This window comes from Sinohyriopsis cumingii, chromosome 9, assembly GCF_028554795.1.
Source record: "Sinohyriopsis cumingii isolate HCF-2022 chromosome 9, ASM2855479v2, whole genome shotgun sequence".
NCBI lineage: Eukaryota > Metazoa > Mollusca > Bivalvia > Unionida > Unionidae > Sinohyriopsis > Sinohyriopsis cumingii.
This window is the reverse complement of record NC_142969.1, coordinates 116,671,428-116,685,767: the sequence shown is the minus strand read 5'-3', so window position 1 is coordinate 116,685,767 and position 14,340 is coordinate 116,671,428. Positions and strand designations below refer to the sequence as shown.

The window sequence follows — 14,340 nt, the reverse complement described above, 5'->3', positions numbered from 1 at the left end:
CTGGTACATAACAATTCACATATGAGTGAAACAAATCTTGCCCACTGACAAAAAGAAATGAAGTGGTTTAATGTTCAGAAATTTACCATAATGAGAAATTTTTGAAGGAAAAACAATAAAATGGAACAAAATAAAACAAGAAAAACAATGAATTGCGATTAAGTATAACAGTACCAGTGCTTGAATCGCCTCTTATTCTGAAATGAAGAATCAAGATGCAATAATTATCAACATTACAAACAATAGCGTAATAATGTAATAATTCATGTAATAATTATCAATATTACAAACAATAGCGTAACAAGCAAACAAAAGAAGACCATTTTCTTGAAAAATGTTAACAATGTTTATTTGTTCAGCCATAAAACAAATTATTAGTGCGTATAAATAAAACCCTATGTTTACCCTCAGCCTGCCAAGGAAGGTTGTCATGACTGCTTACTAAAGTACAGAACCAATTTATTCCAAGGCTAAATTTAAGTACAATTTTGTCTTTGAAAACAAGTAGGCATTTATCAATATTGATATTTAACAGACTCAACAGCAGTTTTACAGCACACACCACCCCCACCCCCAACAAACAAGAAAAGCAAGAAACAAAGGTTTGGCAAATACTGTGTCACACCTTTTAATCATGCTAAATAATTATGCATGGCATAAAAATTTCAAAGAAACTGCTTGGACCGAAAAGTCAATTTTTTTTATGCCATTCTCACTGCTACTTACCATTGGTAAGTGATACATATGCCGTCTTACTATCTGTTAATGCAGGTGAGAGAAAACTGACCAATAAAGCAGGAGGCCAGAGCAATACTTCCTTGTCAATAGTTTCATCTGATAAAATAAGCAAATTATCTATTGAAACCCATTTTAAAAAACGATATATTATTAATGAATTATTTTATGTGCAAGAATAAATGGAATGATGAGAAGAATGACTTATTTATATATGTACAGCTGATATTGAGTGAATATATGAAAGAACTCAGAAAATAACACTTTCTTTAACAACAATAAAATATTTAAACATTACACCAATAAAACTGCATTTCCAGGAGTTAAAAAGTTGCTTTACCAAAATGGATTTTATGTGGAGAATAGAAATGATGCTCTTTCTTAAATGAAAATAAAAGGAAATAATTCATAATACATTCAGAATACTTTGATCTTTGGACTTATTTCTGATTTCTGCTCCCAGTAAATATTTTTGTACAGTCAACTCTCACTAGAATGACATTCAATGACAGAAAATCAATGAGAATAAATATGCTAAATTGTAAATTTGATCTTTATAACAGAATATGCAGTTTCCATATCTCTTGGTTCCAAACATGCATATTTTATATACATATTCAAAATCTTTTGCTGCAATAACATATTTTACAACCCCATCTCCACACATCACATTTCCACTCAACTGTGGAGATCATAAAAAATGTACAACTCTTCTGAAAACAGTGTGAGTACAATGATTTGTCAACATATATTTTAACAATGACCATAGCATGTACGAAGAAGTTTCACACAACCACTAAAATCTGCAAGAGTAATTGCATTCACAAATTTCTTCTAGTGAAAACCCTGTGTTGAAATGATTTTCCATTTAGAAGGAAAAGCAATAACAAGATTTTCAAGCTGTCTGCCATTGTGGCCATATTGGATTGTCAGATAGGTGCCATTTTTGTTTAGTACCAACTAGACATAAGAAGTGTTCTGGTCAAAGCCTAGTGTTGATATGACTTTCAATCTAGCAGGTGTAGTGACAAGATTTTCAAGATGACCGTTGTGGTGACCATGTTTCGACATCGAATGGAAACAATACTTATTTTAGATCAACTAGACACCATAAGAAGTTTTCCAATTAAAATCACATGCTAATATATGTCTTTCTGTTTAAGAGGAGTAGCAATAGCAAGTATTTTAAAATGGCCACTATGGTGGCCATGTTGGAAGTTCAAGCAGAACTATTTTCATTTAGGACTAACTAGAAATCATTAGAAGTTTTCAGGTGAAAACACCATGTCGATATCACTTTCCATTCAAGAGGAGTAACAATAGCTAAAATTTCAAGGTAGCTACCATAGTGACCATACTGGACATCAGATAAGCGCTATTTGTGTTAGGACCAACTACATACCAAAGTAATCTTTTAGTGAAATCCCCATGTTGATATGATCATCAATTCAGGAAGAGCAGTCATAAAAAAATGTTTAAGTTGGCTTCTTTGGTGGCCATATTAGATGTCTGAGAAGCACCATTTTTTTCAAGACCAACTAGACCTTGGGATGATTGTATTTGTTTGATGGCAATCCTCGATGTAGTTTAAGAGAAGAATCAATAACAAACTTGTGATAATGGACAGATGGACAATGGACAACATGGCATCCCATAACCTCATCTGGTCTTTGACCAGTAGAGCTAACAGCTACAGGACCAGATGCAGTAATGATATTAATTTTATTAGCTGCAACATAATGTAAAAGAAAATAAAATAACGCAGGAGCAAAGTGATCTGTTTACGTGTGCATCTTCAGGTCATGACCAAGTTTCATGGCAGTCCTTCAAAAACTTCAGGATTGGTTGCACTAATGACACTGTATCATTCACTGCAACAAAAAAGGGCAATAACTCTAACAAGAATTACAAAGAAAAGTGATTTGTCCATATGCACATCTTCCTATCGTAAGCATAACATTTACCAAGTTTCATGCAATCCAATGAGTGACAGATCACCAGATGGCCAGACTGACACAAGGAATGTTATATATCAACATCTGTCTATAGAGACAGAGACATAAAATACACGGTCACATTGGTATCTGAAAAATAATATTTGAAAACTTACACAACAAATATATAAATCCTATTGCAACAATATGGGTATAAAAAATACCAATGCAATTATTATCTTTGTTGCAATGGTAAAAATTACCAATTCATTAACAACATTTAGTGTAGCAGTAAAAACTGGACATGGCTGTAGTGAAATTTACATTCGACTGCAGTGGTACTTGCAGTTTTAAAAACTATTCATGCACCTGGTTTCTTTGAAAATGCAAAAACATGGTCCTGAAAAATACAAGTCATATCAGGCTTTGGACCTGGGCCTGACTAAGGGGGATGGGGTGAGGTACATGCCAGGAAGCATGTGCCCTAGGCCCCCTACTTATGGAGGCCCCCATCGGTTGCCCTGGATAAAATTAAATGTGTTTAAATAGACCATATATAGGTAGGTCTAAACCATCTAATACTTACCCAAATATTCTGTAGCTATAATAATTATATACATATAAAGGACAGTTTAAGGACTGCTTTCAGGATGTATTTGTAGCTATATATGACACCCCCACATCTGAAGTACCCCAGGCCTACCAAAGCCTTAATCTGGCCCTACTTGTGACATTAGGAGTCCCAGGCCCACCAAAGCCTTAATCTGGCCCTACCTGTGACACTATGAGTCCCAGGCCCACCAAAGCCTTAATCTGGCCCTACTTGTGACACTATGAGTCCCAGGCCCACCAAAGCCTTAATCTGGCCCTACTTGTGACACTATGAGTCCCAGGCCCACCAAAGCCTTAATTTCGCCCTACTTGTCACATTATGAGTCCCAGGCCCACCAAAGCCTTAATCTGGCCCTACTTGTGACATTATGATCTAGATAACAACATACATCAATCATGATACCCTGATTTAAAGTCTATATTTTTTTTTATGAACATGAGAAAATAATGAAAACTAAGAATGGAAATGAAGAAAATGATTTTACAAATCCCATATCAAGTGAATACTTTGTAAAGCATATTATAATGATTAAAGAATAAATATCTGATACCTTCATCAATAAGGCCCTGATTAAAGGATAAATATCTGATACCTTCATCAATAAGGCCCTGATTAAAGGATAAATATCTGATACCTTCATCAATAAGGCCCTGATTAAAGGATAAAAATCTGATACCTTCATCAATAAGGCCCTGATTAAAGGATAAATATCTGATACCTTCATCATTAAGGCCCTGATTAAAGGATAGATATCTGATACCTTCATCAATAAGGCCCTGATTAAAGGATAAATATCTGATACCTTCATCAATAAGGCCCTGATTAAAGGATAAATATCTGATACCTTCATCAATAAGGCCCTGATTAAAGGATAAATATCTGATACCTTCATCAATAAGGCCCTGATTAAAGGATAAATATCTGATACCTTCATCAATAAGGCCCTGATTAAAGGATAAAAATCTGATACCTTCATCAATAAGGCCCTGATTAAAGGATAAAAATCTGATACCTTCATCAATAAGGCCCTGATTAAAGGATAAATATCTGATACCTTCATCATTAAGGCCCTGATTAAAGGATAGATATCTGATACCTTCATCAATAAGGCCCTGATTAAAGGATAAATATCTGATACCTTCATCAATAAGGCCCTGATTAAAGGATAAATATCTGATACCTTCATCAATAAGGCCCTGATTAAAGGATAAATATCTGATACCTTCATCAATAAGGCCCTGATTAAAGGATAAATATCTGATACCTTCATCAATAAGGCCCTGATTAAAGGATAAATATCTGATACCTTCATCAATAAGGCCCTGATTAAAGGATAAATATCTGATACCTTCATCAATAAGGCCCTGATTAAAGGATAAATATCTGATACCTTCATCAATAAGGCCCTGATTAAAGGATAAATATCTGATACCTTCATCATTAAGGCCCTGATTAAAGGATAGATATCTGATACCTTCATCATTATGGCCCTGATTAAAGGATAAATATCTGATACCTTCATCATTAAGGCCCTGATTAAAGGATAAATATCTGATACCTTCATCATTAAGGCCCTGATTAAAGGACATATATGATACCTTCATCATTAAGGCCCTGATTAAAGGATAAATATCTGATAACTTCATCAATAAGGCCCTGTTTAAAGGACAGATATATGATACTTTCATCTATAAGGCCCTGATTAAAGGACAGATGCATGGTACTTTCATCAATAAGGAACTGAATAAAGGATAAATATCTGATACCTTCATCATTAAGGCCCTGATTAAAGGATAAATATCTGATAACTTCATCAATAAGGCCCTGTTTAAAGGACAGATATATGATACTTTCATCTATAAGGCCCTGATTAAAGGACAGATGCATGGTACTTTCATCAACAAGGAACTGAATAAAGGATTGATATCTGATACCTTCATCAACAGGGCCCTTTTATTCTACGGACAATTCAAATTTTAAAGAAACCTTTTTTAAGGAACTAAACAATGTGAAGCAGTCCATGTGAAGTAACCAGTTTATCAAACAATATAGACCCTGATCTGCCTGCACCGTATGCAACAGCAGGTCTGGGTCTCTTCAGACTGTAGTTGGACTTGACATGTGAGTATATACAGTATGTATAGTGCATTATAAAGAGTAATTAACGGCTCTTCCCCTTTATAATACTGTTTATGGGAGCTATCAATGTCCTACATTATGAATGAGGTGACATTATGATGAGGTAAACTTAGGGTACTGAATATATTACCATATAAGTCCAACTGCAAGCAACATTATGTGACAATAGATCAGGGACTATGTTGTTTGTCCAACTGATTACTCTGAAAAAACTAAACAGACCCAGACCTACCAGCACATTATGGCAGGGGCTTTAAATTGAGTGAACAAGTACTAAGGAAAATAAGTTTGAGAATACAATGAAAAAATTCTGTAGGTTTAAATTAAGTGATTCAAGTACTATGGAAAATAATTTGAGAATACAATGAAAAAATTCTGCAGGATGCAAAAACATTTTTGTGTCTATATAAGTCTGTCCTTGCATACTATCGAAAGGAGAGGGAAAGAGAGATGCCTTTTCCAGGCCTAGCACTATAACAATAGGTGGGTTTTGTCCCCTTTTGTGTTCTTGGTACTCAACTCAATCCTTGTTTTTTGAATAGCTCCATAATTAAGAATTTTTTATTTTGTTACTTCAAACTCTAATTAAGCTCAGGGAACAAGAGGACTGTTTTAACATCTGCTTGGATGTTTATATAGTAAGTTAGATCAATTATCTGATTTCCACCTAGCAAAGTATATCAGTTTGAATTTATCTGTGGTGTGTGATTGAGTACTAATTATGGGACTCGGGACACCCCAATTTGACCCCCACTCCCAGACCATTTGCAAAGGCTGTAATTAAGTAGTGGCTCATAATAATGATACAGTTTGGATTTTTAAAGTTTTTGTTAAAATACTGACTCCTGGATGGGACTTATTCACTTATAACCTATATAACGTAAATCTGTGATATTTGTCACTTTTTGAGATCTCACACAAGCTGAAAAATCTGACACAACTGATGTCTAAAAATGAAGGCAGTAGTTAATTAATAATTTATCTGATTTAAACAAGTTCCTAATGCAACAACAATCTAAACATGACAAATCTCAAACAGTCTCACTGTGGGAAATGTCCTGATAACCACCTTGATAAGAATATTCAAAGATTTTCCAACAAATCAAAAGGACCTTACACAATTGATCAACTTATACACATCAGATTTCTTCCACAAGTAATAATAATTTACTATCGTAAAGCTTACAGTGATGTTTTGTGTGACTAACTGATGGGTCATTTAGACATAGCTTCCAGTGCTAATTGATGGGTCATTTATACATGGATTCCAATGCTAATTGATGGGTCATTTAGACATGGATTCCAATGCTAATTGATGGGTCATTTAGACATGGATTCCAATGCTAACTGATGGGTCATTTAGACATGGATTCCAATGCTAATTGATGGGTCATTTTGACATGGATTCCAGTGCTAATTGATGGGTCATTTATACATGGATTCCAGTGCTAATTGATGGGTCATTTAGACATGGATTCCAATGCTAATTGATGGGTCATTTAGACATGGATTCCAATGCTAATTGATGGGTCATTTATACATGGATTCCAGTGCTAATTGATGGGTCATTTAGACAAGAATTCCAATGCTAATTGATGGGTCATTTATACATGGATTCCAGTGCTAATTGATGGGTCATTTAGACATGGATTCCAATGCTAATTGATGGGTCATTTATACATGGATTCCAGTGCTAATTGATGGATCATTTAGACATGGATTCCAATGCTAATTGATGGGTCATTTATACATGGATTCCAGTGCTAATTGATGGGTCATTTAGACATGGATTCCAATGCTAATTGATGGGTCATTTATACATGGATTCCAGTGTGACTACTGAGATTCTTTAGTGCAGATCAACATACAATTTGTAATCGGATTATATACAGTGGAAAACAAGAACATAGTGGAAATAACAAAATTGTCAATTTATTAAAAACAGAAACCATTATATTTATGTTAAAGGACAATATTATTAATGAAAAGATTAGAAAGACAAAAGATTCCTGTATGCTGTTTTTCCTGTGTTATTTTTTGGGTAGCATAGCATATATACTTAAATTCAAACTAGAAAAAAAAATTAGCATTCACTGAAACTTAAGAAATATGAGGAAGTTAATATTTTCATTTAACATTTCAATGTACAACAACAATCAAGTGAATAGAAAATACCAAAAATATCTTGTACAAAAAGCACATATAAATATACTCTAATAAGTAACAAAGCAAGTTAAACAGCTTGTAAAATATACAAATGTATGTATATATAATGTGTATTTGCATTTACATTTTTCCATTTCATTACATTATTATCAACATGTATATAGAAGTATTTTTAAAAAAATGTGTATATCACAAGCCATATTGAATCATACTAAATACATTATAGTAAATGACATGCAACAATAATTTAAAAAAAAGAAAATGAAGAAAGTAAACAAGTGTTTGAAGTGGTGCATAATAATGGTGATATCAGAATACATTCTGTTTCTGTAAAGAAAAAAGTACATGGAACCTATGAATGTTTATTTATTACCCATAGATGCAATTTAAAACTTGTTACACTTGTCCCTCAATATTACACTCTTCTGAAGAGCCCAAAAAGTGCAACCTTGCCCTACACTGGGGTACACTGTAAGGGCTGTTCCAGTTAAACATACCTGGGACCCAGGGAAGGCATGTGGGCTACTCATCCATAGATGCAATTTAGAATTTCTTACCATCTGAATATAAAAAAATTAAAATTAAATTATCCTGGCATAGAGTTTTAAAAACTGCCTTCCCTGGGCAACATGTATGTTTATATGGAACAGCCCTAAGCAAGGTTATGAAATAGTGTTACTCTGGGGTACACAGTAAGCAAGGTTCTGAAAGAAACTGTGTTTTATGCAAAACCACATTATAACATAGTATGTTTTGGTTCAAATGACTTTATAATGGGTTACAAGAATGAACTGAAGACCTCAAGTTTAGTGTTGTAAATTAATGAAATAAATTAGTCAGACTTGAGTTATACTAGAGATTTCATTACAGTGAGTTCCATAAACAAATAAAGTCCACTCTTATTCTTACCATTAATTGAGACAAACAAAAAATAATGATATAGTCCTCATTTCAGCTTTGATCTGGAATTATTTACCCTTCAAAAGTAACAAAGAGAACTTAAAATTAAATTTTAAAAAAATTAATTACAACAGCAGCTTTCTTGGCGACTTGAACTCCTGCAAAATGTCTTGTTTACTGGACCCCAGCATCAACCACTGCTAGTTTTGGTTGTAATGTGTTGCAAATAAGGTTTATCTTGATTACTGTGACTCAATTGTTGGTAGAAATCAGGAAGATTATGCTCACAGTACAATAGCCAGGTTACAAAAGACAGATTTCCTCCACCAGAGTTCTACACTGGAAAACATCATCATACGTGTATAGAAATGTGCGAAGAGACACATGTATTGCAAAATAAATGAAAAGTAAAACAAAAAGGTACAAATGTATGTCAGATATATGCCTTGAAAGCATTAAAAAAATTTTATATCATTTTGATAACAATTCAAATTATTGTTATTTTTAACTGTCTTTCAGCTGAAGTCAAATACATTTCTGTAGTACATTTGTCTCTGTACTACAATGGGTTCTGGGCCCTGCTGTACATTGGGCCCTGTACTACAATGGGTCCTGGGCCCTGCTGTACATTGGGCCCTGTACTACAATGGGTCCTGGGCTCTCTGTACATTGGCCCTGTACTACAATGGGTCCTGGACCCTACTGTACATTGGCCCTGTACTACAATGGGTCCTGGGCCCTACTGTACATTGAGCCCTGTACTACAATGGGTCCTGGGCCCTACTGTACATTGGGCCCTGTACTACAATGGGTCCTGGGCCCTACTGTATATTGGCCCTGTACTACAATGGGTCCTGGGCCCTACTGTACATTGAGCCCTGTACTACAATGGGTCCTGGGCCCTGCTGTACATTGGGCCCTGTACTACAATGGGTCCTGGGCCCTACTGTAAATTGAGCCCTGTACTACAATGGGTCCTGGGCCCTGCTGTACATTGGGCCCTGTACTACAATGGGTCCTGGGCCCTACTGTACATTGGCCCTGTACTACAATGAGTCCTGGGCCCTACTGTGCATTGAGCCCTGTACTACAATGGGTCCTGGGCCCTGCTGTACATTGGGCCCTGTACTACAATGGGTCCTGGGCCCTACTATACATTGGCCCTGTACTACAATGGGTCCTGGGCCCTACTGTACATTGAGCCCTGTACTACAATGGGTCCTGGGCCCTGCTGTACATTGGGCCCTGTACTACAATGGGTCCTGGGCCCTACTGTACATTGAGCCCTGTACTACAATGGGTCCTGGGCCCTGCTGTACATTGGGCCCTGTACTACAATGGGTCCTGGGCCCTACTGTACATTGGGCCCTATACTACAATGGGTCCTGGGCTTGCAACATCTTGCTAATTTTAAAAAATACTTCAAAAAGAACAGAAAATGAATTTTTTTCAAAATTTGCTGTGCAGAAAGAGATGCCAATATATTGATAATAAACAGGAATCTTGCCAGCTTTTAAGCATAGGAATCTAAACAAAGCCAGAGAGTAATTAATGATCACACTGCTCACTTCCACTGTCACTAGTCTCCAATAACCATGGTAAACATAATCACACTGAAAATAAATTCAGCCTTTCATCTTGGACACTCTTCTATCTAAATATTTTCTGCCAATCATTTACCTTTACAATGAAACTTTTAATCAATTTGAAATCTGAACTATTAATTGGCACAATACATCCAATATTGTTCTGCCATATTGTGTAATTATCCACCTATCTATCCTATCCATTTCATACCCCCCCCCAGTGCCTACGAAACCCCTGTGACAGCGCATAAAAGACATGCATGAGTGAAAAACATTCTTTTGTATCACACAAAAACAGCATTAATAAGATGATAACAAACAAATTAATGTTATTTTTGTATTCATTTTTTTCAATTCACTGTTCTTACAATCTCCTTGAAATGCTATTATCATTGTCCGCTCTTAGAAGTCCGATTTTAATAAGTGAAAGTCACAGGCTTTGAGTGACAGCCAGAATTCATGAATCAGTAATTATCATGATTAGCCATGATCGCTGAGGCCTCACATGCAAAGCATGCAATGCACAGTTATCCAACGGAGGGTAACATATTACAATATACTAGATGTAGTCTTTAAAATGAAAAGCTGACCGTTGAATTAAGATATTTATTTTTACTTTCCAACTGTACTGGTCAAAAAGCACAATGCACAGTTATCCAACGGAGGGTAACATATTACAATATACTAGATGTAGTCTTTAAAATGAAAAGCTGACCGTTGAATTAAGATATTTATTTTTACTTTCCAACTGTACTGGTCAAAAATGGCATTCAGAGTAGTCTACAATGTGTATAGGTCTAGTAGGGATGAATCAATGTAAAATGTAGGTCACAGTTACCATCTTTCTTTTTATGGGTATAACAGTAACAGAGATGCATCTAAATATCGAGTTTCATGAGTGGAACAAACAACACCCCAAAAAATCAACTTTTAACACAAAATTTTAAGTCACTGAAAATGAAACATCGATTCCATCAGCTTTCCCCTTACAACATGGAATCCAATTTACATATAGGAGGTGACATTGACTGGTCAGTCACTGGCAAAGTACAATCTACAAATACCTCCAATGCATAATTTTAGTTGACCACTTCAAAAGCCAAAACATCAGTTCATGCTTCTTTGATATGTGCCAACTTGGAAGCAAAGTCAACAAATGCAAAGATCAAAGAGAAATTCATAATGGAAATATTAGATTTCTAATTAAGTGAATAAAATGTATATCTTTCATAATTTACTTTGGGTCTTATCCTCCCATTTTTTCTTATCATAGAATTTCTTAAAATTAGACTAGATAGAAAAATATTAACATATTCACTGAAAAAAAGTGTAAGTCTGGAAGGATTTTATTCACCATTAGTCAAAAGCTCAGTGGTATAAAAACTGAGTCTTTTGCACAATTCTCTTCAAATAAGCCAACCAACAGTCTCTGATTTGTTGAATACCAGTGAGATTGTAATAGTAAAAGAATGGATTGTGATGTACATTTTTGCAGTGAAAATGATTAAAATTTTCTATAGGTTCTCTGTGATATCAATTACCCAATGATTCTGACAATACATACTCCTACACTTGTTCATAAGTACTTCAGGACTAATGTTTTTCCAAAAGTGAATTTGTTTCATTAAGGTAAGATTCTCATAAGCCTAACTACACATATAACTCCATTTACTTTCTCTTTAAAACATGGAAGCCAATTCAATAAAATGAGGAAATGTTTGATTGGTCAGTCAATGGAAGTCCCTTGGTATGACTTATGCTGTCCTGGATTCAAGGTTTGACTATATATATATATATATATATATATATATATATATATATATATATATATATATATATATATATGGTGGGTAGTAAAAAGAGGTTGAATCAGTATTTGAAAGGCCCTTTTGGCATCCAAAAAATGTGGCAATTCTGCAAAGGAAAAACAGTTATGGAGGGGTTGGTGTACATAATTATTATCCAGGTATTACAGTAATATTTCTACCCACTGTTTAATGTGCATGCAAAAGCAAACAGCATAAACACAGATCTCTAAGTGAATAATGGGTCCATGTAGTATAGACAGCATCCACCCAAAACTCTAACTACATAGTAGATCTATGTAGAATAAATAACATCCACCCAGACCATAACTACATAGCAGATCTATGTAGAATAAATAGCATCCACCCAGATCAAAACTACATAAAGGATCTATTTAAAATAGATAACATCCACCCAGACCATAACTACATAGTGGATCTATGTAGAATAACTAGCATCTTTCAGACCATAACTACATAAAGGATCTATTTAAAATAGATAACATCCACCCAGACTATAACTACATAGTGGATCTATGTAGAATAAATAGCATCCACCCAGACCATAACTACATAGCTGATTTATGTTGAATAGATAACATACACCCTGATCTGCTAGAGCATTATCTAATGACTGATCTGGCACCTGGCTTTTTGTAGTTGATGAATAGTGTAGAACCTGATAACCTGTAGCATTATCTGACAGATGTTACCCTTGTTTTTTTTTAGTGTAGAACCTGATAAACTGGTGCCATATTTAGTGTAGAACCTGATAGACTGGTGCCATATTTGATGGTATATCTGACACTTGGCTGTTTGTAGTTGATAATAGTGTAGAACCTGATCTGCAAGCACATTATATAATTGTGGGTCAATGGTGTTTGCAAATAGGTATCTACTATATATGTGGAAATACACAAGTTCTCTATATGTATCATAACATTACAATGTTTAGGTGGGCATTTTCTTGAGATAAGCAGCAGGAACATATCCCTGATGTCCATCGGCATCTACTAGCCACCATTCTGGATTTCCTTGCAAATCCTGCTTTGCCAGCACAGTAACTACTTGATGTTCAAACATCGACACTTCATTGCCGCCTCGAGAATCAAACTGGTACTCCGCATAGTAAAACTGAAAAATCAAAATAAATAGATGAGCATTTTCCATGATTTGTTTTGTACACCATATCAAAAGCAATTTTGTGAGTATTCTTTAATTATTATACACCAACAAGCCGTACAAATCATAATTATTTACTGCAAGTAAATTCTGTACAGTGAATGTTTCTCCAAATAAAATTATAACATTTTTCAAAGCTAAGAATGAGCTGAAAATTAGAATAAATAATTTAATTTACGGCACATCTGACTTTTTTTTGCATTTTCATCGGTCAAAGTGCATTAAGTTAAGACCTTGTATGAGAACATACTAGGCCTATAGGAAAAATAAAAAATATGTGATTCAAATGATCTCATTTTTGTCATGAACTCAATTATTCTCAACCATTCTTCCACATGCATCTCTCATACATGTAGGAGACTATATCTGGCCTATTCAAACCCCAGGGCAGTGCTGTCCAACCCGCAGCTCATGGGCTGCATGCGGCTCGCTGGCTGATTTGAAATGGCCCGCCAGAGCTCGAGCAGCTATACAGTTGTTGCTTTAGAGTTTTCTGCTGCGGTCCTCGGCTTCAAGAAAAATATTTTTCAGTGGCCCATGGTGTCAAAAAGGTTGAACAGCACTGCCCTATGGTGCAGAGCTATGGACAAATTAAAAGTCATCTCTTCGACAACAAGAATACATGTAACAAGTTCTGATTATGTGAATGATAATGTCTCTGACTAGAAAACAAAAGTATGGATACATTTTGAATTGACTAATCATAATGACATCTGCTTATAAGTTTGTAAACTGTTACTAACATATCTCCTTACAAGTCAGCAAACTGTAACTATTGCAAATCTGACAACTTCTGTTGGCAAGTATAAAACAGAGATTAATTATGTTAGTTTTTTCTAGTCTATGGAAGATGACAGGAATAAAAAAATAAATACAGGTAATATATTCATCTGTGTATAATGCACATTAGCTGTAAACTGCATAGATCCTGATCTGTTCTTCCACAGTACCCGCTAGATTAAGGTAGTTAAAACTTTGAGTAAAATTCGTGGAAAGACGTAGATCTGATGGCATGCTACATTATAGCAGATCAGGGTCTATGCAAACTGCAGTTAAGGGTATTGGCTATTCACAGATTTAATATGATATGCTATAGGATTGCTGCACATTGTAAGCAAAGGAGGGTGAGAAATGATCACTCAAGTTATATACAGGTGATCCGTGTGCAAGAAAACAGGAAAGTTTATATGATACTGTAACCACACATTGGAGATTATATAAAATAAAAGGATCTTGTGTGCAATAAGTTTCATTTGCAAATTTTAGTGATGTGCATTTTC

General features: G+C 35.0%; 1 protein-coding gene across 2 annotated transcripts in view; it reads right to left on the bottom strand.

Annotated features, from left to right (window-relative positions):
- Nucleotides 1–332: 332 nt before the first annotated feature.
- LOC149792524 (dynamin-binding protein-like) overlaps nucleotides 333–14,340 on the bottom strand; it is a 115,965-nt gene continuing 101,957 nt past the window's right edge. Inside the window, exons 18-19 of one of the 2 annotated variants that reach the window (XM_089971151.1) lie at nucleotides 12,825–13,012; nucleotides 333–8,770 (exon numbers count right to left, since the gene is read on the bottom strand). In XM_089971151.1, the coding sequence (XP_089827277.1) occupies nucleotides 12,830–13,012 (183 nt within the window). In that variant the 3' untranslated portion in view covers nucleotides 333–8,770; nucleotides 12,825–12,829. Of the gene's footprint in view, nucleotides 13,013–14,340 lie in introns of both variants that reach the window. The other variant, XM_089971150.1, reaches the window with a different exon arrangement.